Source organism: Kogia breviceps, chromosome 17 (assembly GCF_026419965.1).
Source record: "Kogia breviceps isolate mKogBre1 chromosome 17, mKogBre1 haplotype 1, whole genome shotgun sequence".
In the NCBI taxonomy this organism is placed as follows: Eukaryota; Metazoa; Chordata; class Mammalia; order Artiodactyla; family Physeteridae; genus Kogia; species Kogia breviceps.
Window position 1 is genome coordinate 58,955,604 of NC_081326.1, and position 27,828 is coordinate 58,983,431.

General features: G+C 39.6%; 2 protein-coding genes across 16 annotated transcripts in view; one reads left to right on the forward strand and one right to left on the reverse strand.

Annotated features, from left to right (window-relative positions):
* The window catches only part of COLEC10 (collectin subfamily member 10), a 432,701-nt gene that overhangs the window by 262,463 nt on the left and 142,410 nt on the right, over positions 1-27,828 (forward strand). For 2 of the 15 annotated variants that reach the window (XM_067017927.1, XM_067017929.1), the window contains 3 exons: positions 3,940-4,119; positions 12,041-12,131; positions 22,829-22,990. The exons of 6 other annotated variants lie outside the window; for them this stretch is intronic. The gene's annotated coding sequence lies outside the window, so the exon portion shown is untranslated. Of the gene's footprint in view, positions 1-1,834; positions 1,955-3,717; positions 3,872-3,939; positions 4,120-12,040; positions 12,132-16,063; positions 16,091-22,828; positions 22,991-27,828 lie in introns of those variants that run through there. 7 more of the 15 variants (XM_067017930.1, XM_067017931.1, XM_067017932.1 and 4 more) reach the window with 7 other exon arrangements.
* Positions 791-27,754, reverse strand: TNFRSF11B (TNF receptor superfamily member 11b). Its single transcript, XM_059042778.2, has 5 exons — positions 26,687-27,754; positions 9,887-10,256; positions 5,861-6,052; positions 3,950-4,174; positions 791-2,009 (listed from the first exon to the last, which is right to left on the reverse strand). Exons 1-5 carry the CDS (start codon positions 26,714-26,716, stop codon positions 1,621-1,623), a joined length of 1,206 nt encoding a protein of 401 aa, XP_058898761.1. The 5' UTR covers positions 26,717-27,754; the 3' UTR covers positions 791-1,620.

Consider the following 27,828-nt stretch of genomic DNA (forward strand, 5'->3'; position numbering starts at 1 on the left):
TACCTGTAGCTGTTCTGGCAAATTACCACAAACTAGGTGGTTTAAAAGAACAGATATTAATTCTCTCATAGTCCTGGAGGGCAGGTCCAAAATCAAGATATCAGTAGGGCTGTACTCCCTCCAGAGGCTCTAGGGGAGAATCTATCTGTTCCTTTCTTCCCTAGCTCATGGCTTATTGGCTTGTAACCACATCACTCCCATCTGTGCCCCTGCCTGCACATCGTCTTCTCTTCTGTCTTTCCCCTCTGTGTGTCTCTTATAAAGACAATTGCCACTGGATTTAGGGCCCACCTGGATAATCCAGGATGATTTTATCGTCTCAAGATTCTTAATTACACATACGAAGAAAGATCCTTTTTCTAAATAAAGGAACGTTCACAGGTTCTGGAGATTATAACATAAACATATTTGGGGCAGGGGGCACCACTCAACCAAATACACCATGCTTCCTATAGTTTTTCTTAAGTAGCACCAGTTTCTATTACTTGCAACCAAAAGAACTTAGGTAGTTTGGTCTCTTGATGCTAGTGGCAGTAGTTATACGTTGTTTGTGCCATCTGTATACTAAGCTTGACTTCAGAAGTCCTCCAACTTTAGTGTAGTAAAAATGACTTTGGAACTTGTTAAAAATGCAGGTTTCTGCCCTCCTTTCCAGAGTTTCTCAATAAATTGGTCCAGGAATCTTCATTTTTAACAATTCCCAGATGGTCCTGATGATAAAAGAAAGGGAAAATTGTGAAAGCTCAGACCCATTCGTGTCCCATTCACATAAAAGCAAGTGGAAAAGCGATGAAAAATAATTTGAAAACTTTAATGATGTTGTTTATATAGTAAAAACATAAAATCTTTTAAATAAGGTACATTCAGTTTCTCAGAGCATCTAATATTCAGATAATTTATATTTCATACACTTTCCAACATTAAACAATTGACTATAATGCGTTTTCTATAAAATGATAATTCATTTTACACAGGTAAAAGTACATTACAAAAATACTCTACACAGGAAGAATGGCAGTACCTATTAGGAAATGTTACAAATATTCTGTTAAAAAATATATTTTATCTCTTTCATTTGTCATAATAATAAACAGAATATATATTTTTTTCTTTCGAAAATTAAGTCTTACACAGTTTCCCTTCAGGATGGTAATATGTACAAACCTTATATCTGAATGAATATAAATAGCAAATACTATAATAGTGTTACAGATATATTAGTAACTTTTACAGAAAAAAAATGGCTTTCTAATAAAAGCCTCTAGTATAGCTGAATTCTCAAAGCTATTTAAGTTAGACATTCCCATGTTTAGTAAGGCACAATGGAGTTTAGTTTCTTATTTCCAGTTGAATTACTGCAAGCAGTAACAAGGAAAAATATAGTCAGTAGGTATTGGACCAAATCTGTTAGTTGGATAAATGATTTGGGGTTTATTAAACTTTGGGGGGAGATGTGAGTTCTTTCTCCACACCATAGTTTCTTTTCAGGCCCTGTGGCCAAATCTAGTCCTTGGTGATGAGAAAGAAATCGTTGTACCCCCCTCAAGCGCCTGAGAAACAGTTTACTCAATTTATTGGATCTGGTCCATGGTGAGGCAACAGCTCAGTGACCATTTCCGGTTATAAGCAGCTTATCTTTAATGATTGGACCTGGTTCCCTATCATTTCTAAAAATAGTTTCTGATATAATCTATACATGGTGAAGCTGTGAAGGAACCTGATGGTCTTCTTCAGACTCTGAGTGACAGTTTTGGGGAAGTGGTATGTCTTCAAGTGCTTTAGGGCATGCATCAGGCCCTTGCGGGTGTCTTGGTCATCATTTTTTATTCTCCAGAGGCTGAGAAGCTTCAGGATTTGATCACTTGATTTGCACGTCTTCACTGTTTTCTCAATGTCTTCTGTCGTCACTTTCTTCCCCGGCAAGCTTTCCATCAGCCTTAGAAGCTGCTCGAAGGTGAGGTTCACGTGTCCAATGTACCTCTGCACACTCTTTTCACAGAGCTCGATATCTGCGTGAAGCAAAAGCCCAGAGACATTCACGTAATCCATCTAAAGCCACCGTAAAACTACCCTGAGGTGAAAGGAGGTGCCTCAGAATTTCATAACTTTAAGGATAACCTCCTCCTTTCCTTTTGGGAGGGCTGAAGTAATGCTAGTTATTTCTGAGAACTGAGTTAAATATTATTTTGTGTTACGCTAGGATAATATGCTTCCTATAGTCTAGGCATCCAACACAGCTTTGTGAAAAGCCCAAATTTGGAAAATAACAGTGGGAAACTACAGACACACCGTTTTCTAAGAAAATTTGGAGAAATTAAAAGTGTAACCTTTTAGGAAAAACACAGAGTTAGCTATTTTATATTACAAACTTTCATTAACTGATACCCCATATATGTGCTATTTGAAGAATTAGCTCCTTCAAACAGTCTTTAATAAATAGCACCAGGAGATCATCAGCACAAAGGAGGAGCCGTGAAAACCCAATAATATGAGGCCAAAGAACAGTAGGATACCCATGGCCTGGAGAACATTTCAGTAATGAGCTAGGACATAACATAAGAGGGAGTAAATAACGTTTCTATTGATGACATGAGTCATTTATTATCTGTGGGCCCGAAGGCAAGTCTGTTCATCTTTCTGGGCTGAAATGTCCTCATTTATAAAATAGGAAATTCGGTCCCTTCCAATTCTGACAGTCTCTGATTCTCTCCTTCCCTCTCTTTTTGCTTCAGGGCTAATTATACTTTCAAACAATACATTTTGTTTGCCAAAAACAGAAGACAAGTTTACTCTTTGCACAAGTGAAACCATTCAACTATTAAAGCTGTTAGTCGCCTAAAATCTGTTGCCTCAGTTTCAGATGTTGGAGGCTTTAAGGTTGTGTGGGACTCCTCAGTCACTTAACTACATGTGAAGAGCAGAATAGATTTCTCCTTGACACTGTCTGCATTATGAAAACGCTCCCTCATTTTTTCTGCCATGTCTTCCCAATGCTAATTAAAGTCCGAACTTTTTCTACTGTGTATCCTAAAGCTTATAGTCCACACTGGATGAAACTTACTTCCTTTTCCCCTCCGATTCTCTCCCATCATAATACACACGCAAACACACACACACACACACACACACACACACACACACACACACACACACACACACAAACACAGACTTTCTAAAGGAGAGTCTTTATAAAAATCTAAAACGTGAGAGTACTTGGTTTTGAGCCCTTTTCTCCAAGAAGCTCAAACACTTTAGAGACCTTATCTCATTAAATCCTCATAACACATGCTATTAAAAGGGTAATCTTAAAATAGGCTGTGTTCAGTTGCAGAGAACAAACATATGGACACCAAGGGGGGAAAGTGGCAGGTGGTGGTGGTGGGAAGAATTGGGAGATTGGGCTTGACATGTAGACACTAATATGTATAAAATAGATAAATAAGTAAATAAATTTTTAAAAAATAATAAAATAAAATAAAATAGGCTGTGTTGTGAGGATTAATGAGAGGATACCTGTAAGACACTTAGAGGCTCTCTGGAGAGAATTACCACATAAATACAACATAGTTTCTTGGTAGAAATGCAAAGTAAGATCTAAAGTGGTTAAAAAAACTTCTGGATAGGCCAGAAGGGATGCTCCAAAAATGCTAAGGGGCTCCAGAGTCAGATGTCCTGAGGTCTAGTCCCGCATTTGAAATGTATTATCTCTCCCTTTAGAGAGACACTTGAAAAAGAAATTGGGGAGTAGAGGAGGTGAGAAGAAAACCTCACATGACTGCTCTAGGAATAGCATATCCACTATCACTTGATGAATACGTTTTCAGTCCAACAATAATTCCCAAAGGGAAACATCATCCACACAACTAAACAGGTACATAGTCTTGTCTCTGTTGTATGATAAACAGGTGTTCTGATTGCTGATCGAGTTGTTTATTTCAGGTTACCATACCTTGGATGATCTTCTTAACCATATCTTGGTCTTTGTTTTGATGCTTCCATAACTTCAGCAGCTGGAAAGTCTGTTCTCGTGAGCTGTGTCGTCGTTTTATCCTCTCTATGCTCTCTGCGTTCACTTTGCTGCCAGGCAAATTGTCTACCAGGACACTGAGCCAGTTTGGGGTAAGCTTTGTAGGAACAGCAAACCTAAAGAATGCCTCCTCACACAGGGTCATGTCTAAAGGAAGGTGGGAAAACCAAGAAGATTTACTCAATAATTGGATTCTTGGACGTCTAAGGGACAAAAATAATAATAATAATAGTAATAATAAAAACCAACACAGTTTAGTTTTCCAGGATATTGCATGCTAAAATAAGAAGTTTGAGTAAAATCAATCTTCTGTTGCCTGGTCTTAGTGGCAGATCACCAATCCAACTGGGTTTATGTCCTTTCTAATGTTCTTTTAGAGCATCTTGTGGGGGGAGAGTTTAACAAACGTCTAATAAGAATGTATTATTGCTATAAATAAATTACAGCAAAAATTCTATATAGCATAATGTGTATATATATGTTAATATATACATTAACATATTTTAATGTAACTATGAAATATTGTTAAAGGTTTAGCTGGTGTCTACAGGTTACTTCAAGATCAACGTCAAATCACTGTCTTTAAGGGAGCTTGAAAAGTAATCTGAAATAGTGTATTATTTTCTGCACACACACAGACACATCGTTTACCTTTGGGAACAAAGATGGATACAGAGGTATAAGCGTCCATTAAGTGGGAAAATAATCAGACACAAAAACATGTCATTTAGAAAAGGAGTGCAATGGCCTGAGTGTCTGGGTAGGGTTGGTATATCCCAGGGATTAATAGTTTGTTTTTGGATTCATTAGATCTGGCTTTGAATCCTGACTCTGCCATTCAAGTTCATACATTAACTTGAACAAACTTTACAGTATTTTTATAAAGATTAAAGCCCATGTAACAAAAATGCCTGGCATATATTAAGTGCTCAAAGAATGATAGAAATAAAAGTATAAATGAATTAAAGAGAATGTTAGAGGTCACCCTTCTTACTATCCCTTCCCTCGTTCCATCATTTAATAAGAAAGCAGAAAAGCTGAATGACTTATCTAAGATTTTTACAACACAGTGAAAGAATGTTGGAACTGGGTTTGAATTTTCAATCTCCCAACCCACATTCCTATGTTTTATATACTTCTATGTCGCACAAAAAGATGTCTGGGGAGAGTCAAGCTGATTAAATGCTAAAAGGTCGATCCTCCTCGGTGTGATGAGTCCTTGGTAGAAGGTCTGAGGTGAGTGTGGTGGTAGGAGTGACAAGGTGAGGACAGCAACCTGATTAGTGCCATCACCAGCATGAGGTACATTCAGGTAACTTGAGCTTGGCGCTACTGATCCTTCCTGAATAAAGAGTTTAAGACAAGTACAGTACAGGAACTTAGAACTTCCATGCAACAGATGCAGTAATACCATCGGTAACAAAGCCAGTATTGCATTTCTAATTTGTCATCTATGTATGTCACTGTGCTTCTTTGTTGCCAATTTATACTTTGGCTAATAATACAGATATTCTTAAAAGTGATAGAAATGCATAGCTTAAAAAATTCTGCAATTTGGACTCTGATCATCGAGCCTTAAAATCTTTACACCACCCTGTTCTCTGTGGGTAACATTTGATTCAAGTGTGAAAGTCAGGGTTTGGAGCATGATTGTGAGAAGATGGGGACTTTTTGAAAGATTTTGAGTTGTGGCTTTAGCGATGACGCACAGGGAATAGTCTTAGTTGGTTAAAATTCAAGAAAGGGAAAATATAAGTTTGACTAAGAAGCGCTGGAGGGTCTTGTATTCAACTCAGAGGTGGTACAAAGACTGATATTTTGAAACATAATTACCTATTCCACATTTGTGAGTCGATTCACTGTTTCCAGAACATATATTGTCATGCGTTGCATTTCCTTTCTGAGTTAGAAGGAGCCCAAATGCGCTGCAATTTGTGTGCTTTCTACAAGGTGCTTTAGATGACGTCTCATTGGAGAAGAACCCATCTGGACATCTTTTGCAAACTGTATTTTGCTCCGGGGTTCCTACAGAAAATACCAAGCCATTTAGCACATTCTTCTCCAATACTTTCGCAGCAGATACCATCTTAACAGAGTTTGGATAAGACTTTTCACTTGGTTTTTACTGCTACTATTATATTGCACAAAACTTGAGGCATTTTCATTTTTCACTTCGTTAGACAGAACAAAACTTCGAGAGTTAGCCCCTTAGGCAGTCTCCCCTACTTGTAATACAAACACAAATGTGTTTTGTTGTTACCTACAAGCACAAAATTGAGGAGGAAAGAAAAGAAGGGTATGATGTTCAATTAGTCCTGCCTGTGCTAAACTGTCAGTAAGATCTTTTTGTCAACCATATTCTCCACACAATTATTCCTGGGAAATCATGAAGATAACTGCTGTGTAACTGCTGTAATATCATTCTTTGAAATCAGTACCCATGGAATGCCGCATCGTTAAATTCCAATCAGTTCCTACTGAAGTTCCTTCTTTCCTGAATCCTAATTGGAAGCAACTCATAAGTATGCTAACCTTGAGAAGTAAAAATTTACAGCATTATAATAAACTTTTGAAGGTGGCAATAAAGTTGACTGTAGACTCAAAAGCGTAAGCCTACAATTACATAGTAAATGGAGGATGATATACCATTTGCTTAAACTGTTGAGTCTGAAAAGAGCACAGTCATTAAAATTCAGGGAAGGGTGACTGTAAGGGCATTTTATTTCATGGTGGAAAGATACTTGATAAATTTGGGGAAATCATTGGCAGGAAAACGTGAAGCAGTCAACAACTAAAGATGCTATTAAAAATAAATATCTTCAAACCCATGACTCTATGTCCGGGTAGATCATACATTACAGTGTACTTGCATATGAAAATACCTCCATCTAGTGTAAGCTAGTTGAACAGATTTAGACTTTAATATTCAAATGTAGCTTTTACAGGCCAATTCTGGCTGATGCAAGATACCAAATACTAAAGGGCCAAAGGAAAGCTACAGAAAGTTAATAAATTTCATTTATTAAAATTGTCAACCTCCCATCTCATTGTATCCTTTACCAAAACCAGAAAAAAAGAGTACAATGGATCGGTTTTAGTTTCAACTCTGGCTTCTTTCTTTTCTAAAGGAATTGATGATGCATTGACCAATAAAAATGACAGACAGTTGGCAGAAAAAAAAAAAAGAGAAGGGGGAACCGTGCATGAAACCTTCACATGTTAAATGCCATTTCCAGGGTTGCAGTGATATCATCTTAGGAATCACCTTACAAGGAGGTCTATTTTTTAAAGTACTTTCTTGCTACACTCCTCTCCTTAAATGGGATCCAACTTGATACCAAATTCTACAATATCATAAGCAGAGGTATTTGGACAGAGATTCCGTGGTATTCTTTCATTGCTAATATTCTGGGGATAAATGGTCTTGGACATCTGGATCCAAGTCTCCCTTTGCCAACTGCACAAAGAAGAATCTTGTCATTCTTCACATACATGTCGATGGCTTGGGTGTTCTCATGTGTCCCAATGAGGAAGTCATAGGTACAAGACATTCTTTCAGGTAATTTAGCCTTTAAAGTTCTTTACCAAGAGGAATCCAAGAATTATGGAAGGAGAGTTTCTTAATGTATTTGGAGGCTTTATGTAATGACCTTTCTGAAAATGACTCCCCTCTTTTATGATTGATAGAACTTCTTATAAAAAGATGTATCCATCTAGGTAAGTGATTTTGCCTTATTAATATCAACAGAAACATACAAAGTACAATCTGGCCGGCAAAATGTGAAATAGAATGACAAGAGGAGTTTTGCTTCTCGGTGGAGAACTCACCACGCTAGCCAAGCAATTACGTAAGAATTACAGGGCTAACAGGATGAAGTACAGTTGATCCTTGAACAGTGGTGGGTTAGGGGCGCCAACAGTCTGCACAGTCGAAAGTCCCATTATGACTTTATAGTCAGCCCTCTGTAGCCGGGTTCTGCATTCACAGATTCAAGCAACTGTGATCGTGTCGTACTGTAGCATTTACTATTGAAAAAAGACGTGCATACAAGTGGACCTGCATAGTTCAAACCCATGTTTTCAAGGGTCAGTGTAAAATATGGAGAGGAGAAGACAATCTGGCTTCACAACAACAACGACAAAGACTGATGATTAAATACTTTTTAGAATATAACACTACAGAATCTCGCCTTGTCTTTGGACTGGAAACCTCGTATTTTCCATGAGGAACTCCTTTGTAGGTTTCTAGGGAGGGGGCAGTAAGTAAATTCAGAAAGGTGTACCTTTGTACTCAGTCTTCTGGCTGCCTGCTTACTTCGTTCTACAAACACATTTTCATGCTTATGTGAGAAAAATCCGTACTACTTCCATTATTTTTCAAAACTTTCTAGTTTCCAAGCTGCATAGCCCCTGCTTAATTAATTTTCCTACATATGTAAATTACTGAATTGAATTAAATGGATCTGTTTCTGTTGGATGGGCTTCCCCCTCTACATCTTGGCTTAGCTTTTGAGTCCCAAAGTATCATCCAATAGAAGCTAAGAAGTGTCACCAGTTTCTTCCTCAGATACTCACACTAGAGGCATTTTAGGGAACTGTCATGCAATTTGCACCTTCTGTGATTAATTTTATAAAATTCACAACTTAGGAAACTTAGTAGTTCGATTTTTGAATATGTTTCCTTTGTAGGCCTTTAAACCTGAAATGTGTATAATAATTTAGACTCTATATTACAACTTCTGAAAGTCAAAATAGTTACAAATAATTAGCATCCTCAAAACCAATGACTGTCAACCAGGGGTGATTTTGCCATCCAGGGGACATTTGGCAATATCTGGGACATTTTTGGTTGTCACAACTGGGGGAAGAGTGCTATTAGCATCTAGTGGCTAAAGACCAGGGATACTGCTAAACACTCTACAGTGTACCAGACAGCTGCCCACAAAAAGAATTGTCCAGCCCCCAAACGTTAGTAGAGCTGAGGTTGAGAAACACTGCTTCAGACTGTGTAATTGGAATCTATACCAATTACTGCTTCCTCTAGAAAAGTAAGTGAATACTCTTAATTTTCCCAGGCCAGTAGAACATGCAGACTATACCGAAGCTTCGTGAACGTAGCAAAAAACAAAAAAAAGTGGGTTGCAACTTTAAAAAGTTCAGTGCACACTGGCCTTAACCTATGCTATTCAAAATGCAAAAAGAGAAAGTACTTTGTTTGTAGACAAGTACTTAGTCTTGGCTTGACAGTCTGCTGTGTCTAAGAAAAAGAATAAGCTCATTGAAGAGATGCTGCTACCGTCTTTATCCTCCCAGACACTCAACTGCCATGCCGAAGGAACAACTAGCTTCATTTTTAATAATGAACTGCATTTCCCCTAGCCATTCTCATTTCTTACATAATTAATTATAACTACTCATTGTTAGCAAGCCAGAGCCTCATTAATATCAGCGTAATTACTCTCTTGGCATCAATTAACATTTTTGATGATTGTCAGAAAGCACTGCAGTTTGAAGCTCTCCATGCCGAAGTGAAACACAGAGGTATAGCTCAGCTATAAACAGTGCAACTCGGAGTGTGTCCCTTTAAGAAAGAGCAATCAATCATGCATCTCATTAGAGAGTGATTTGCTGCATTTGAGATTTGTAACTAAACTGCCCCTTAGTGGCAAAGTGCTCCTCTGAGGAATGGTTCTTTGACAGCCATCCAGACACATAGTACATACCTAGCAGGTTCCATTACCTTTGCAATTTGCTGTCCTGTAATGTCACCAGGACAAACGTGTTCCCTTCACCTTTCCCTACTACCTGACTTTGTGTGATGCTAATGAATTTGGCCGCATGTTGGAAGCAGATGCATACCAGCGTGTAGCACTCCAAATCCAGAGGGACAGCTCTTATGTTTCAAGCAGAACTCCAGCTCCAGGTAGCGCCCCTCCTCGCATTCGCACACGCGGTTATGGGTGCGATTGCACTCCTGCTTGACGTACTGCAGTTCCTTGCACACTGGGCGGCAGTACAGACACTCGTCGCTGGTGTGCCAGCTGTCTGTGTAGTAGTGGTCAGGACAAGGAGCACACAGGGTCTTCTGCCTTGCTGTGCAGTGCTGTTTTAGGGAGGTGCCAGGAGGACATTTGTCACACATCAGCTGACGAGAGGTTTCGGGGTCATAATGAAGGTACTTTGGAGGAAAGGTTTCCTGGGTGGTCCATTTAATGGAGATGTCCAGGAACTAGAAGAAGAAAGGGAAATCGTGGCATGTTAGCATGGAAATGGGGTGGTTCTTCTGTGCAAAAGCATCATTAACCTCAAAGAGTCCTTTAATACCTGAAGCCTCATGCCCTGTCTGCCTACTGAGCTACAACCACAGAAAGTGAGTTCAGAAGCCATAATTCTTGCCTCTAAGTAGCTTAATCTCAAAGACCAAGATGGCAATAGCAGCAAAACCTATTAAGTAAATCTAGCTCATAGATGGCTGCAGTGGAAAGCTCATCAGAATAGAAATGATGACACTTAGATGCACTGCTAAATAACCCATGTGCCCTGAGTGACGCTTTACCTCCCTGGGCTTCAGGATTATCGCTAGATTAGTGAGTTGGGTGAACTAGTGGTTTCAGCACAGCTATACCAGAATCACCTAGACACCTTGATAACATGTAGATTCCTGAGATTTATATCCCTAAACATTCTGATTCCACAGATGTGAAGTTGGGGGCTGGGGACTGAAAAATCTACTGCTGTGATTCCCATGTGTGGAGCCCATACTCAATAAATATAATTTATTCACTTGACAATAGTTATGTCCCAGGCTATGTTCTGGGCAATTGGGATACAGTAGTGAATAAAATAGTCAATAAACTCTGTCTTATGGAGTTTACCCTCCAACTGGGGGAGTAAGAAAATAAATAACAAATTACACATAAATTATACATTAGAAAATAAGTGTTGTAAAAAATGATCAAGTAAAAATGATTGGAAATATGGAGGGGAAGGTGGAGGGATTACAAACTTTAAATGGGGTGGTCACAGTAGCATATTTAGGACGAGATGATATTTTCGTTTTCCCGTTCTAAGATGTAATGATTCCAAACATATGGTAAAGTAAACAGTTGGTGATTACAGACATTCTGATCATTCATTCACTCATGCAACAGATCTGTACTGCATGCCTACCAGAAATATACCAGAAATATGCTGGTGAGTAAGATATGATCTTTGGACTTCCCTGGAGGCTCAGTGGTTAAGAATCTGCCTGCCAACGCAGGGGACATGGATTCCATCCCTGGTCTGGGAAGATCCCACGTGCCACGGAGCAATTAAGCCCGTGCGCCACAACTACTGAGCCTGCGCTCTAGAGCCCGTGAGCCCCAACCACTGAGCCCACGTGCCCCAACTACTGAAGCCCGCGGGCCTAGAGCCCATGCTCCACAACAAGAGAAGCCACTGCGATGAGAAGCCCACACGCCGCAACGAAGATCCAATGCAGCAAAAAAAAAAAAAAAAGGAAAGAAAAGAAAAAAGATATGATCTTTGTCTCTGTGCAGCTGGTAATCTACTGGAAAATTCCTAGAATTTTAAGACATATTTCCTCCGTAACATCGTATGGTGCAGTCTTGAATCTCATAGGTGAATGATGTCTAGAAAATTAAGTGACCACCTCTCTTAAGGTTAATTGGGAAAAACTTCAGGGAGGAGGCAGGGTTTCAGAAGTTTCTGTCCATAATGGCCAAAGAGCCATGTGCATAGGAGAAAGAAGAGTTGGCAGGCAAGAGTGCTGCTTGGGAAGGCAGCTCCAAATGGGTATTCTGTCTTGTAGTCTAGATCTCAGAAGGTCTTCAAGGGAACTGAAGTAGTTCTTCACACTAATTAGAAGAAAAAGTGTTGTTTTTGCGTAGGGGTGGTTTGTTTGGGTTTTATTGTTTGTTTTTGGTACAGGGATCAACAATGACTGTTCTCAGGCTTTGGGAAGGTGGCAGGCGAAACACAATAATTTTTTCCAAACTCTCTTCTTTGCAGAACTCAGGAAATTTCACAGAAACCCACTGACCTGGAAAAAGTGTGCCAAGCTAGGGAAACAGCACTCCCTTTTGAAAGAGGAATAACAAAGGTAAAGAAAGGCCTTTTTTCATAAGCATTTGGGCATTTTAATAAGTAATTCTGTTCACTTCTTATTGGGACATGACAAGGGTCAGGGATGTCTGGACCTAATATGAGCTGATAAACCAGATTGAAGGAATAAAATATCTCACCTAGGGCCATGGACTTTTTAACTGAGAGAAATTTTCAGAGTGCTGTGATGTAACGGACTCCTAACCAACAAAAAGTAGAATACAGTGCAAAACCAGGGCTGCTTCGGTGGTATTTTCAGGACGCCCTCATGACCCGAGGGTTTTGGGGAAAAGTACGTTCTTGAATTTCCCTGGGGTTTCTACTGGCTCAGATAAACTGGGTCAACATTAGGAGAAAGAAGTGGACGAGTAACGAGTGAAAGCTCTGGTTTGGTCTGGATTTTTCAGAAATAGATGGAATCTGTTCATTCAACACATATCTATTGAGCATCTACTGTGTACCAGGCATTGTAGAAGATCTTAGCATATGGTGGCACACAAAACAAAGATGCTCTTCAAACAGCCCACAGTCTAGTGAGGAGGCAGAGAACATAGAAGTAAAGGAATAAATAACTACAAATAACGGCCAGTGTTTTGAAGGAAATGAAGCAAGATGAACTGACTTTGTTGCTTCTTGGTCATTCGAATCATATGCTATATTTTTCAAGGCCCCTGTGTGGGTTTGGCTCACATATTTCTAAAATATTCAACACTAGGGAATGAAGTTTTCCTGATGCAACTTGCAAAGACACAGGAAAGCAATGAAAAATGCTTTTTTTCTCTTGATGTTCACTTTCAATTTCCTGCAAAGCCACTTATGAGGGTTCTGTTCTTTCAAGAAGCTCAGCTCAGAGGTCCATAGGGATGCCTTTGTCTTGCTTGCTGCTGCTGAGGGAGCCCCATCCTGGTAGGGCTAGCAGTCCTGAGACTTACCCCCACCTGACTTCCCATCACCTCCCCTTCTCACACCAACATGGCTCATTTGCTCATCGGCTGACCCTTTTCTCTCTTACCAAGAAGTGATGAGGATGAGATGGGAAAACCCCACCGATGGTGCTTGGGTTCCTCACGACAAGCAGCCGTACAAATACAAGACCCGACCGAGAATACTGATGCAATTTGTATTTTTCTAGGCAATTGGAAATGACACTGTTGGTTTCCTGAAACCATGCTCAGGAAATTAGTTGCCATCTCTTCAAAATACAGGGAAGCTTAGGTGAAACGAATCCACAGAGAAAAAAATAAATAAATCAGGTTGACTTAAGGATTAGAGAGCAATTATAATGGTGAAGGTCATTTCTCCTCGGCTCCCGCATGGAATGATCGTATATATTTTTTAAAAATCGGAAAGCCGTAAGGAACTGCAGACTAGTTTTCAGCAAGTTCCATTGGGCCTCTGTGTTTTGTTTGAAAATTTTCCACTTTGGTAAAAAGACAGAACTCTGTGTGGCCAATATTGGATACTGAGTCTCCTTATCTGGTTAGCCCCAATTCCTGCACTGAATTTCTGGAACCAGTTACTGGACAGAGGATGGGCAAAGTTAATAAAGCTCTTCATCTCAGTCTTCTCTCTAACTTTCTTCTGCCTTTCCTAGAAAAGCAATGAAGAAGAAGCCAAAGGAGGACAGACCATCTTAACATTGGCTCTGTCTCCTTTGCCAGCTGATAATATTTAAAGTCTAAGAAGAGTTCAAAAATAAATTTTTCTGTGAAGTGCATAACATAACCACTGATGAATATCTGCAAAAGCTAGGACACGTACATAGGTGTCTCTGCAGAAGCATAAAGTGCTGTCTGTAAAAGAGGCCCGTCTGTTTGGGGTTATGGTTGATTTTTTTTAAAATTATTTTTGGCTGTGTTGGGTCTTCCTTTCTGTGCGAGGGCTTCCTCTAGTTGCGGCGAGCGCGGGCCCCTCTTCGACGCAGTGCTGGGCTGCCCCAGCACGCTGAATTCTTAGCCATGCCTTCTCCTTTAGCATTCCAACTCCCATTTGCTCTCTTAAAAAAGTCAGTTGGGGCTTCCCTGGTGGCGCAGCGGTTGAGAGTCCGCCTGCCGATGCGGGGGACACGGGTTCGTGCCCCGGTCCGGGAGGATCCCACATGCCGCGGAGCGACTAAGCCCGTGAGCCGTGGCCGCTGAGCCTGCGCGTCCGGAGCCTGTGCTCCGCAACGGGAGAGGGAGGCCACAGCAGTGAGAGGCCCACGTACCGGAAAAAAAAAAGTCAGTTGTATGTTTGCTGCTGACTCTGTTGATGCGCATTGTATGTATGTGTCTATATATAGTTGTAACTATAGTTAGGAGACTCAAATATTATGTCAACCAGTAAATATGGGTGTGAAAAAGTTATTTTTCTATGAAAAGTAAATTGAATGCTTGGGGGATGACTTGATAAAGATGAGGCATGGAAAAACAAAACAACAACAAAACCCTACCATAGGGCTTCCCTGGTGGCGCAGTGGTTGAGAGTCCGCCTGCCGATGCAGGGGACACAGGTTCGTGCCCCGGTCCGGGAAGATCCCACGTGCCGTGGAGCGGCTGGGCCCGTGAGCCGTGGCCGCTGAGCCTGCGCGTCCGGAGCCTGTGCTCCACAACGGGAGAGGCCACAGCAGTGAGAGGCCCGCGTACCACACAAAAAAAACCAAAACAACAACAAAAAAACAACAAAAAAAACCCTACCATAGAATTTGAGGTAGCTGAGACAACTGCAAAAACAAAATGGGGAAAACATCCAGAAGGAGTATATGATCAATTTATTTCAAAAATGGCTTTTTAAGTTCCAAAACTGAAATGGATGGGCAGTACATTTTAGATAAGGGTTTTGTAAGAAAGACAGCATGGGACTCCGGGTAGCCAACACAGATTCTAAGAAAGGCCTTGACTATATCTCAAAATACAGGTGAATGAATGTTTATTTAAATGTTTTAAGTCAAAATAAAATATTTAACATATAGGTATGTCATTTTTATTATTAAATACTTTAACTGATCTTTCAATTAATCACATAACTCTTAGACCCAAACATAAAATTGCTAACAAAATTCCCCATATTTAGGAGTTATATGGTAGTGGAAAGAAAAATGGGCAATATGAAGGTAGAATTCTGTTTTGTCTATTCCATTCTAACAAACACACATTAAATCTCTGTGCCAGGCGGTGAACTAAAAAATAATCCTTATAACACATTGGTTGGTACCTACTTTATGATGTTTTACCATTATCATCATTAAGTCTCCACAAGCTACAAAATGAGTCTTAGAATGGCCAACCATCCCAGGTCACAGTAATTCGTAGAGGCAGAATTAAAACCCAGAGCATGTACCATAGAATAGTATTGTTTGGCCATATGCTTTAACATTTGCTAAATGCTCTAACTTATGCTATAGCCTTCATGCATAGTCCAAAAGTAAGCCCTAAAATGCTAACTTTTCATTCAGATTCGAGAGCATAGTGTTAGGAGATCACGAAAGTGAGAAGATCAACCAAAGCCTTCCCAAAGTCTAGATGAACTGATGATTTTTCTTTCTTTGTGCTAAGACTAGCTCTTATCCAAAGTTACTGAGATGGAAATTTCTTAGATGACAAGTGATTTCACTACAGCAGGCTACCAGTGTATGCTTCTCCTTAAAGGATACAAGAATACACTTCCTCCAGCAAATTTATTTTTGCATGATGCAATGCAGCCAGTCGCATACCACTGGACTTGCTCTCTCTGGTATGCAGAACCATGAGTGACCCAGTGGGTTTCCGTTTATGGAAAATTCATTAAAAGGAGCCCACACAAAGCTTGAAATAACTACTTGGTTTGGGAGTTCCTTTTGTGATCCCTCGTCATGATCTTTGCCGCAGAAAACTATTTGAGGACTATCCAGAGTTAGCCAAACTTCTGGTCAGTTTGGAAACCATAGTATTTTACAGTTCATCTTAGCCAAGAAAGGAAACATTCAGGATATATATCATGGTGAGTTTCCTAAAGATCTCTTGTAGCATAAACTATAAAGCTTATTTTTTTTAAAAAACCCTCTTTTCCTGTGAAGGTTAGTTTACTTGACTTTCTATAGTCTTATAGTGTAGTAACTTCTTTCCTATTTCCTCCATTCCTTAAATAATTTATTTATTCATTCATTCAGTGAACACTTATTGAAACAATTACTATGCTCTGGAAATATTGCTAAGCAATGGGGTTGGATAAGTTAATGTTCCTGTTTGCTAGAACATTTATCCAAAAGCCTAGGCTGATGTAAAATACTCATAAATCACTGCAAAACAATTGGAGGTAAAACAGAGGAAAAAGAGGATCAAGAAAAGGCTCAATAGAGAAACAGGTCAGAAATGAGGAGAAGCTGAAACTAGACAGTGGTAAGGAGGAGAGGAAGGGATAGGTATGATATATTAGCTTATTGCATGGGGAGGGAGGTACTAGAAAGAGCAGAGAACATGCCCATGAATTCTGACTACTAGATACGTGGTGTTGCCGTTCATTACCAGCAGCAGGAAAGGAGGAAACAGTTACGGAGGGAGACAGTGAATTTAGTTTTGGATCTTCCAACTATGAGACTCAAGGGGTGATGTCGAGTAGACACTTAACTACATGTATTGGGTATTCAGGATAGAAACACAGCTAAAGACACAGATTTCAGGGTTATGAACACATAAATGGCTCTAGAAACAGAGAATAGGATGGCATTACCCAAGGATATTGTACATAAGCAAAAAAAGATTAAAATGTTAACCTTTGAAAGCTACAGACCTTTGCAAGATGGCATGAAAAAGAGGGGGGAAAAAGTAGGGATATCACAGAAAGTTTCAAGAAGAATGCTAAATGGATAATGTATAATAATATCTTAAGAGCATACAGCTTTTAGATCCATTAGATTGATGTGGAAACCTGCATACCAGGGTTCCAAGCTCAGTTCAACCACCAGCTTAATAACCGTTGGCCATTATCTTACCTCTAAAATGAGAATAATCCTTATTTTATCTACCCCTATACAGTTGTTTTAAAATTAGTAAAGGGACACAAATAAACTTGGTAAAGAATAAGATTCCAGACAAGAGTGAGTCATTATTACATATGCTAATTACATAGGAGGTGGGAAATGGGGGACATTTTGAATTAGACTCATTTTAGGAGACATTTTGAAGTTTCTTGTTCAGTAGGGAGTAACACACCTAAAATATGCCATGAGTCGATTATCTGTCCTACTCTTAATCATCTCCAGAAAAAGCATCTCTGACTTGTTTTTAAAATCAGTTTCAGTATCTTCCCAACTTGTATCACTTGCTTGGTCTGAGTAAAATATTGCAAGGCAGTTCCACAGATTGGCTTAGAGGGCTCAGATAGAAAAGGATATGTTTCCATACACCTTAAATGCTTAGCATGGTGTCTTATACATAGCAAGTATTCAATATATCTATTTTAATTTTATTCAATTCAGTAGATATTGAGTACCTACTATGTGTAATTAGGATTACTGGTGATTCTACAGACACAGATAAATAGCCTCCATGTAAAGGAAAAATTTTCAAGGACAAGGACAAAATCTGCAGCTTTCTCATCTGTAAAATGATAGTGATGACAGAATTTGCTTAAAGGAAGATTTTTTTTTAAGCATCTTTCATTTTGCTTGGCGTTTTGCATGTACTGTTCCATTTGTATTTAGCTTCTATTTTAAAGGTAAATGTGTAAAAAAGCGGGTAGCTCATTTGAGAGGTTTATCTCCTGCTGCCAGTTTCCCACCTGAGGGTCTACCACTGCTTAATAATTTCCACAATAGCCAGGATTAGGTCTCTAGGTAAGGATGTAGAGCAAATGCATTAAATCTGTTCATCTACTAGGAACTGATTTGCTGCCAACAGCTTTTGCTAGGTAAACAGGAGAAAGGAAACACAAGCAATTATGATTTATTAGATGAATCACTGGGCCGAATTTTACACTCTTTTGCTTCCCTTGGGGCTGAAGAACTGTCTCCAGGTAAAACTTAACTTTAAATGTGTTTTTGTCAGTTCCCTTCAAGAAGTTTCCTTTAGTTGTCTGGAGGCTTTTTAAATTAATTAACAGTACCTTGTTTATGTTTGGAATCAACCAGAATTGTCAGAACAGATTTGCTTATGAGGCTTGTGCTGCTTCAGAGGAGTTTTACAGATAATTAACATTTGATAGATTAACAAATAAATGAGAGAATCTCTAAAACAAAAGAACTTGTAATGCAGGTAAACACTTCAAACTTCCCGAGGGAGATGTATAGAAATCTCCCACACTTTGGATCTCAGATCTTAATATTTCTTCTTTTGGACTTCTATTAAAATCACCAGATTTGAGATATAGCATCAGTTCTGAACATTTCAACTCAACAACAGTGCTGGTTGCAATTTTCCTTATAATTATGTCTTGACAAGCACAAGGGTGATATCACTAGTTCAGTTTTCCAGCTACAGTCCCTGGCATTTTGAGCCCAGAATGGGCAATACATTTTAGTATGTTGATATTTTTGAATATCAATTTTTAAATTCCATTTTATATCTACCTTTCCTCAAAGATAATACATTGCTCACATCATCCTATGAGTCAATCTGGTTGCTAATGATCTAGATTGAAGCCCAATCTATATATGGTCAAGGGCAGCTGGTGAGAGAAAGTTAGAAAAAAACAGCCATGGTGGTTATGAAATGGAAGAGAAACTAGAAATGGAAATGGAATAAAACAGGATGTGATTTAAGCATGTAGACATTCATCTTGTGCCTACAACATGCAAAACATCATACTGGAAGCCCTGGGTGATATGCTGAATAATAATAACTTAGTATATTATAACATCATTATATAATAGGCTCTATACTGAGCCCTTTCTTCACATGCTATTGTCCTCCATCCCCTCCAACCACCTCTGAGGTAATAGTATTAACCCCATTTTATAGATGAAGAAACAGTCTCAGAGAAGTTGAGTGACTTGTCAAAAGTCACAGAGCTAGTACCCATCTGAGCTGGGATTCAAGTCCAATCTTGTCTGAACCTAAGCCTTTAGCAATTGACTATTCCCCCTGGGAACCTGCAGTATTACTAACGAGATAGGCATATAAATGATCACCTATGACACAATGTAAAACTCAGTAAGATCTATATTTTGTCTATCCGTCCATCCATCCATCCATGTCATCCCATCCCCTATCTATCTATCTATCTATCTATCTATCTATCTATCTATCTATCTGTCATTTATCCCTGTGAATAAATTCTTCTCTGTCTTCTGTCCTGGAATGCAGTAGTTCACACAGCCTCTCTGGAAGATGGTCTTGTGAGACTGAGCAGTCAGTTGCACTTTATACTAAGCAGCGGCTTCTCAGTGACGCACCCCCTTGAAGTTGCCTTCCTTTCTTTTTTGCTTACTCTTCTTTCACCTGCTCTTGCTTCCCTAGGATTGCACTTTTCTAATAACGAGCTAAAATATAAAGTGTTTGCCTCATTCTCTATACCCTAATGGGTCTGGACTTAGAATTCAAGTCCAGTAAGGAGGCCAGGACATTTAATTTCAACAGAGAAAAACAAAGACAGAAACATGGTGACCCCCTCCAGCTGAAGGAGGCGCTGAAAAAAGGATGAAAAAATACATTGCAATCACTTTGACCAAAAGGATATGACACTGAGCCGCATCCCAGGACATTCTGAACCCCGGCAGAGAAGAGAACTCTGGTTGAAGGAACCCAGAAGCTTGGCTCTGCTTTATGGGTATTTTTCACTGGACTCAGCTGCTAGATGGAAGCTCCTACAGGACAGAAAAGACTTCTCAGCCAGGTCACCTTAGGGAAAATTACTTAACTTCTCTGAACCTGCTTCCTCTTGTGACCTCATTGATTTAAACAGAATTTCTTATAAATGAAACCAGTTGGGCAGAAGAAACTTTGACAATTGCAACAAAATAGATTTTTTTAAAAAATTTCTTTGGTATACTTTTTTCATAGATAACTAAGTCCATTTGATCTTTGTATGTCTGGAATATTAGCAGGTATATAGTAAAAATTTTTGATTCATTTTTTAATGACAAAGGCTTAAAACCAAAGCAGACCTTTCACACATCACCTGGTCCAACACCCCTATTTTAGAGATAAATAAAGTAAGACTCAGAGAAGTGAAGTCACTGACTGGACCTCAGAATCTAAGGCAAAACTGAGAAGTAAGATCCCTTGCCTCTTGTCTGCTGTTGTGAGCTCTTACTGTCATTACACCCCACAAATGAATTCCTAAATTACTTTTGTTGGTGTTGGTGATGATGCCAACTGATGGTGGAGGGGGGCTTTCTAAAGAATAAGGTCTTGATATCCATATTTTCTAAGAATAAAATAGTTTTTTTGAACAAGAAAGTACCATTACATGGCAAGGGAGATTTGGGGTTGAAAGACCAGAGAAGAAAACTGAATTTACTAAAGGCGGTCACAAAGCTTAGATGAATTACTATCTTGTTTTAAATCTAAATTCATCTTGACACAGATTTTCCTACTTTAAAGTTAATTATTTAAGAGGCTCTTATAGAAAATGCTTCTAAGGTGCACACTAAATTGTAGTGAAAATCCTAAGGCTACTCTTTTTAGTTTTAAAGAAGATGCTTCAAGGAAATCAAACAATGTTTTCACAGTATTAAAACTATTGTACTAAAGATATTGATTTTTTTTAAATCCCAATAAGAAAGTAATAAATCAGGGCTTTTTGGAGCACACTACTTTTTTAGAAGTATGACCTTCAGAAGTGACCTTTCATTTCCTCCTGCATCCTCTATCCCTTTATGGTCTGGCTGATTCAGGTGCTTCTGAGAAATTAGGGTGAAAAAAAAAACCTACCCAAGCACCTGGAAAGTTATGTCACCTTGTAGTTGAGAGAAACCATTTTAGTGTGTCTGTAGACTGTTCTGGCCTTTGGAACATTCATTTAGCAAGGCCAGGTAAATGTGAGAGGGAGTGGGTACCACACAGCTTCTTACCTAATGTGTTGTAACACTATTCTTATCCCTACAACTGTCTAAAAGAATTCTTTTTTTAGACTTTCTATGCTAGTTACCCCAAAATAAATATTCTGTGGTAGTGAGTTCCAAAAACTAATTACATGTCACATAAAAATACCGTGTGTATTTCAAGTTGGCTATACCTCACTCTTTCTTCTTGCATAGATAGTTTACAGATGTTGCTAGGATTTCTGATTGACTAGTTCCTGCTCTTGTGGGTTGCTAAGTTTTATTTTGATTTTTGTTTTCTTTTCTAAACATGGCTGCTATTACTGTTCATATTTGCATTTTGTTTACCTATCAATATCAGAAATGTACTCTGGAGCTGCTTCCTCCTTTCCTCTCTTGCCCTGTGAAATATCCTTCCCTATGGCTTAAAAACAAACAAACGAACAGAAAAAACAAACAAAAAACCCATTCTATGCTCATGACCCAGATTTTCTTATCTCAAGTCCAGGCTTCCCCTGTGCTCTGAACTTTTTTGAATCCAAATGACTATTTGACATCTCCATTGGGATATTTTACAAATGTATCAAATTTATCAAACCAAGAATGAACACTTGATGGGAAGGTCAAAAAGGGGATTCAGCTGAGGTTAGGTAGCACCTGCAAGGGCATACATATAAATCTGGTTCATTTTTGTTGCTCTCTTAAGAATGGACCTCCACGATGTTATTGGTATGTATCTTCATAGTAGAAATGGACAAAAGAATATTTAAAATACTGGTCAGGTGGGTAGGGTGTTATATTTATATTTTGAAAGAGATCAAAGCTAATATTAAAATGTTAGATCTCTGATAGTAAGCTACATTCTGTTGGGATATCCATGGAAATTGCTGGTAGGTTATACAAACACCCCAGCAAATCTCACCATAGCTCCTTTGACTCAGCAAACACACATGTAGTGTCGGGCACTGTGCAGACCTGGGGGCTATAAATATGAATCAGATGAAAATTTATGTTTGCAAAGAGCTCATATTTTGTTTACCACAGTTGTAGTACTATCCCCTAGAAGTTCTGGCAATTTGTGGGTGATTTCTGTTGTCACAGTTTCTATGTGCTGCTAAATGTCCCCAATGATCAAGAATAATCCCATGTCCCACATACTTTCAAATGTCCTATTGACTGATACAAGTGATCTAAGTTAAAAAAAAAAAAAAGCAAACCCATTTATCATCATATGAGCCTGGATTTGAACTCCATTTTACATATTTATATATACACACACACACATATATATATGCGCACATATATACACATATGTAAATATATATAAATATATATACATAAACACGTATACATATGTATATATATATAAAGTGGTTTTCCCATGATTTTTATACATATTGAATTTTCTAGGAATTTAACAACATAAAATTTGATAGAGGGTTGTACTTTGTTTTGTTTAAAACTTTAGCGAGATTTGTCCTCCATTCAAAAAATCACAGCACCAAAGCCAGGACTGATCCTGGTTTTGAACCCCAATGTGACACGTGTGCTCCCGTCTTTGTTCCTCCAAGTCTGTTCATGGCAATTCTATGTAAAGATGCTAATATAACATTACTTCACTAAGTCTTCTAGTGAAGTTTATTTTATTATAAATTACTTTCTTTTTATTTCTCCTTTATAGTATAGTTATGCCAGTATATTGATTTTTAAAAATTCTGTATGTAGGTAAAATATATGTGCTCTAAATTTCATTTCAGGAGAGCGAGGGAGTTGTTACAAATGGTTTTTTTAATAAGTGAATGGAAGAAGTCTGATCTGATGGAGAGCTACTGCTCTACAGGGTAAGACACTCAAATACACAGAGAATGTTGGCATCTCTGCTCCATAGAAACAACATCGGGGTAGCCAAGCATCATTAGGTAAGTCGTTGAATAATGCAAACATAATTTTTTATAAAATTACTCTTTCTCTGAAATACACTTTCCAGTCCTCTTTTGGGGGGCTGCAAAGGAGAAACTCCGGCTAAAGGAAATACTGCTGGTCAACGAGATGCAAAAGGAAATAATGCTTTTCACAGAAAGCTTTCACAAAAAGGGAACATGCAGGCAGGGAGGCTGAGAGTTGCTTAGAGCAAAACCCAGCTGGCAAGTTAGTGGATAGGAGAGCAAGAATATCTGAGTGTGTGCTTAGCGCCCCTTTGATAGACACTGCCATAGCTCTGCTTCTAGAACTAAGTGGCTAAAACATCTGGCACAGAAAGCCTTCTTCCCTGACCAGTGGAATTTGACAACTGTGGTTTTAACCTAAGAAGTAAAATTAAAGACCAGATTGAAATTAGGAATTGTGCTGACGGTTCATGGGTGATAGAGGTCAGAAAGGTTGCTAGGGACAGAGGTTCAGGACTGTTGTGGAATGAGTAAACTCAGTTCAAGACTCCAAAACTTCAGAGTTATCATTCTCTTAAACAAACAAACAAAAAGGCTAGACAGATATACTCAACCACTGGGGGAGGGGAAGGAAACCAAAACAAACAACAGCAAAAGGAGGACGGACACATCAGGCAGTTGTCCGGAGTCAAAACATTCACTACCCCCCAGTGCTTCCCCCCACCCCCCAACCCCAAGCCCTAGTGTCTCACATTAATTCAGAGTTTAGCTTTGAGAAGGCCAGTGGATGGTTCTAGAGCTCCATGTTGGGACGTTTCAGCCACCAGTTAAAATCTAGGCCTAGACCGGGAAGTTCCCAGTCTAGGGAGGCTCCTTGAGCAACCATGAAAGAAATGACTTGGTGATGTGAACTCCTCATCTCGCAGAGTAGGTCTCTAGTGAACTACATCAGTGAGCATTCCAGAAAGCCCATGACTATGGCATTAGTCCTAATGACCACACCCCCTCAGTGCTTGCTTACAGGCATATCCTCTGCTCTCACAAAAGAATCTAGAATTGTACTTTGCCTCACAATTTTACCTTCTTCCACTTCTTAGATTCAGGATGCCTTGATTTGATCTCCAACAGTGAAACATTCTATTGCTCTTTCAAGGTAATAGTTGGTGGCCATCTCTCCCTCCCATGAGTTTTGTCAGCACTTGGTTTACGTAATTCACTTGGGTCTAGAGCATCCTACAGTTATCTGTGAGCATAAGGCTAGAAGCTAGTGTTAATATGGAACAGGAACTTTATGTGGTTATCTTGCATGTGTGCATATTATTATCTCTATTTTATAGAAAACTAAAACTCAAGAGAGATGTAAATTGCCACACAATCTTTTATCAAGTTAGCAATGCTACTGGTATTTGAATTTTGATCCAAAATAACCAAACTCATAACCACTGCACAGCAACTTTCCTTATGAGGTCCTGGAAGGCAGGATCTTTTATGTTCCCAAGTCACCTAGTGCTTCTCCTTTTGTTATTCTTACTGTATACATCCAATATCTGCTTTCGCCATTAGGCTCTGTGGTCCATGGGGACAGAAATCGTGTCCATGTTTTCCATTCTGTCCCTAATGCCTAGTGGCGTGCCTGGTACAAAGGACTAAATAGCTGTAATGCTTCCAGTTCTTAGAACTACATCTTGGTGTTTACAAAAGGGCATTTGGACTCTTCATGTGTAAGTACAAGGTATCTTTTTTCAATTATTTATAAAATAAAGTCCATCTCAGAAACTACAGAAAGGGAAATCAGTCCTATTTAAAGTATTTACTGTGTTCAAGACAATAAAAGGTTTCTCTTTTGATAATGCTGTATCATCGACCATTAGTAGATGCTGTATTATCTAAATATATATCTTCATCCATATACAGACCAGATATCAAAACATTTGTCTACTTATTATTTTGAAACACTTATTATTAAGTATATATATTATTTAATGGAAATTCTAAAATTTAAAAGTTACTGATAATATGTTTATTATGGATTAAATCTTTGACAGCATATAAAAGGCTAGGAAGAATAAAAGGGTACCCATTTTAATAGCAGAATTATTTATACTAGCCAAAAACTAGAATGATTAAGTCAATTGTGGTGTAGCCACACAATGGAATACTACACAGCAATGAAAATGGATGAGCTTTTGTACATCCAACACTGGAGACGATCTCACAGTAGAACCTTAAGTGAAAGCAAACAGATACAAAAAAGTACATAAAGTTCATTTATATAAAGTTCAAATATAAACAAAACTCATCTCTGGCATTAGAAGTCAGAATATTGATTCCTCTGGCCACAGCCGTAGTGGTGACAGAGAGAAAGCCCAGGAAGCTTCTAGGGTGCTGGTAATGTGGTGTTGCTTGATCTGGGTGCTGGCTCACAAGTGTTCACTTTGAGAAACTCAGACACTTATGATTTGTGCAATTCTCTATACGTGTCCTGTTTTAATAAAACTTCACTTTTTAAAAAGTTCTCCATACTCTCCATATTGGTGGAGTTATTATATATAATATACATATATACATACACACATACACATATAGGTATTATATGTGGTGGTACATAAGATTAGCACACTTAAGTGTGGACTCCTGTTAATCTACCTTTTCTTTAGTGACTTTGCTATTTATTTACTTATTTAGGTTTGTGTATCCCAGGAACTAATTGGAAGACTTCCTAGCCTTCCATTCACTCTTTGTGGGTTGGACATTGATATTTATGCAGTTACTGCAACAACTTCCAAAACACATATGTGGCTTAAATATGGATTTTCCTATCCTTTCATGAATGTCTGATTCATGTCTCAATGCATTCCACACTCTAGTGACATAAAGGAAATAAGCCATTGGTCATAGAATAATCTACATACAAATCTTATTAATTTGATTGGTCAAAATCCAAATTAAAAACAAAAAAAGAAGCTAATAGTTACAGAGATTCCTTCTTTTCCAAATTGTATGTGTAAAATAACTTTTAGCTCTATTTAGTGCTGAACCTCAATTATTTAAATATATTTTAGAACCTAATTAACATTATCTCACCAATATTTTCCATATTACGTTGAAATTGAGAACTGAAATATCCCATTTTGATAATAAAAAGTTAGTAAAATGTTAAACTGCACAGTAAAGAATGTGTGTGCGTATGTGATCTTTTCTCTGGTGCCACTTATTCAAACTTCCCCATAGCATTTCCTTAAGTGGGGAATGAGCCTGATGATGTATCATATCATATTCACCGCATCCAAACTTTATTCTAATTACAATAGTTTTAAGAAGACTGACATCTCCCAACTTATCTTGATTCTAAGAGACCACTTTATTGCTAATGATAATGATAATAGTGATGATGCTCAGGTTAACTGAGCAAAGATGGTATGAACCATCTGAGATGAAGAAAGGCAATAAAGAGAATGGATAAAAATCATTCAAATAAAAACGGTCCAGAGCTCGTCTCTTCTCCATAAACCCAGCAGGAGCTTTCCAGTGTAAAGGGACCCCCTAGGAGAAGCCCAATCAGCTTGAAAGAGGTCTCCCGTTCCAACCTGACCCCAAATCTCTCCTGGGAGAGGAAGCAAGTCGAGCTTTTTCCCCATCAGTCCTCGGGGAGGTCGGGAGACCGGGAGGCGAGAAGCCTCCCCAGGCGCCCGGGGCACCGGTGCCCGCGTCCCCGGACCAGGGACTTACCACGAGCGCGCAGCACAGCAACTTGTTCATTGTGGTCCCCGGGAAACCTCAGGCGCTCGGAGGCGGCGGCTGAGCGCTCCGGTGCGTCTCTGCAGCCCGTGCACTCATCACGTTATATATAGTGTCCCGGCAACAGGAAGTATCGGCTTCGCTTTGATCATTCATTCCCTATCTGGACCAAACTTTGCACCTTTCTTTTTTAGGAACCTTGGGCGGGAGGGGGGGAGTGGGGCTGGGGTCCGGGATTAACGCTTTCAGAGCCAGGGCGGAAAGAAACGGCGCGGGGGTGGGGGGAGGGCGGTGGGCGGTGCTGGGACGGGGATGTCTGGCCCCTGGGAGGCGAAAAAAGAAAAAAAAAAAAAAAAAAAAGCCACCGGGCTGCGGAACAAGGCGGCTGCTGTCTCCGCGCGGCTCTGAGGTTTCCTGACCCCTTCCCGCCAGCGGCCGGCCTCCTGGCAGCCGCGGCCGGCGGTGGGAGGGCTGGGCGCACGCTGGGTAGCCGCTGTGCTGGGCATCTCCACCCCGAGCGTCAGATTCAGCCAAGATCCGGGCGCAGCCTGCAGTGCGTCCCAGACGCTATATTCCACTCTTGTCTGATCCCCTTCTCAGCGGTTTCTGAGCCCTCCAGTAAAAAGCCTTCTCATTCACGCACTGCGCTGTCTCAGAGCACCGCACGGTCTCAGAGCACCGCTCTGGGAGTTTGCAGTCATTAATCTCCAAGGTTGCATAGACACGTAGAAGAAACTCCTCTAACTTGACTGGTTCTAAAGCCCATGCTTTTTCCTGTTCACTGTTTGTTGCCTGGGGTAGTTAGAGCCAGAGAGAATCAGCCCAGGAAAACTGCCTGCCTAGGGCAGGAAACACCTTGCAAGCTGTGGGATACATTCGCCGCTGTTTTCCTCATCAACACCATCATCATCAAAGGGTTACTGGTACCTTCTTGTCCTACCTACTGAGCTTCTGGAGTTGCCTCTTCGAGGTCTTTCCCCCGCCCCCAAGCTGTTGGCGGAAGTCTGGCGCTTTTCCTGAAGTGCTCTTGTCTCCCCCATCCACTCCCACCAGATGCTTATCTGAAAGTTGGACGTCTGATGACGTCTGAAGTGTAGACCCATTTTGAGGGCTTGCAGTTTACTGATTGGCTC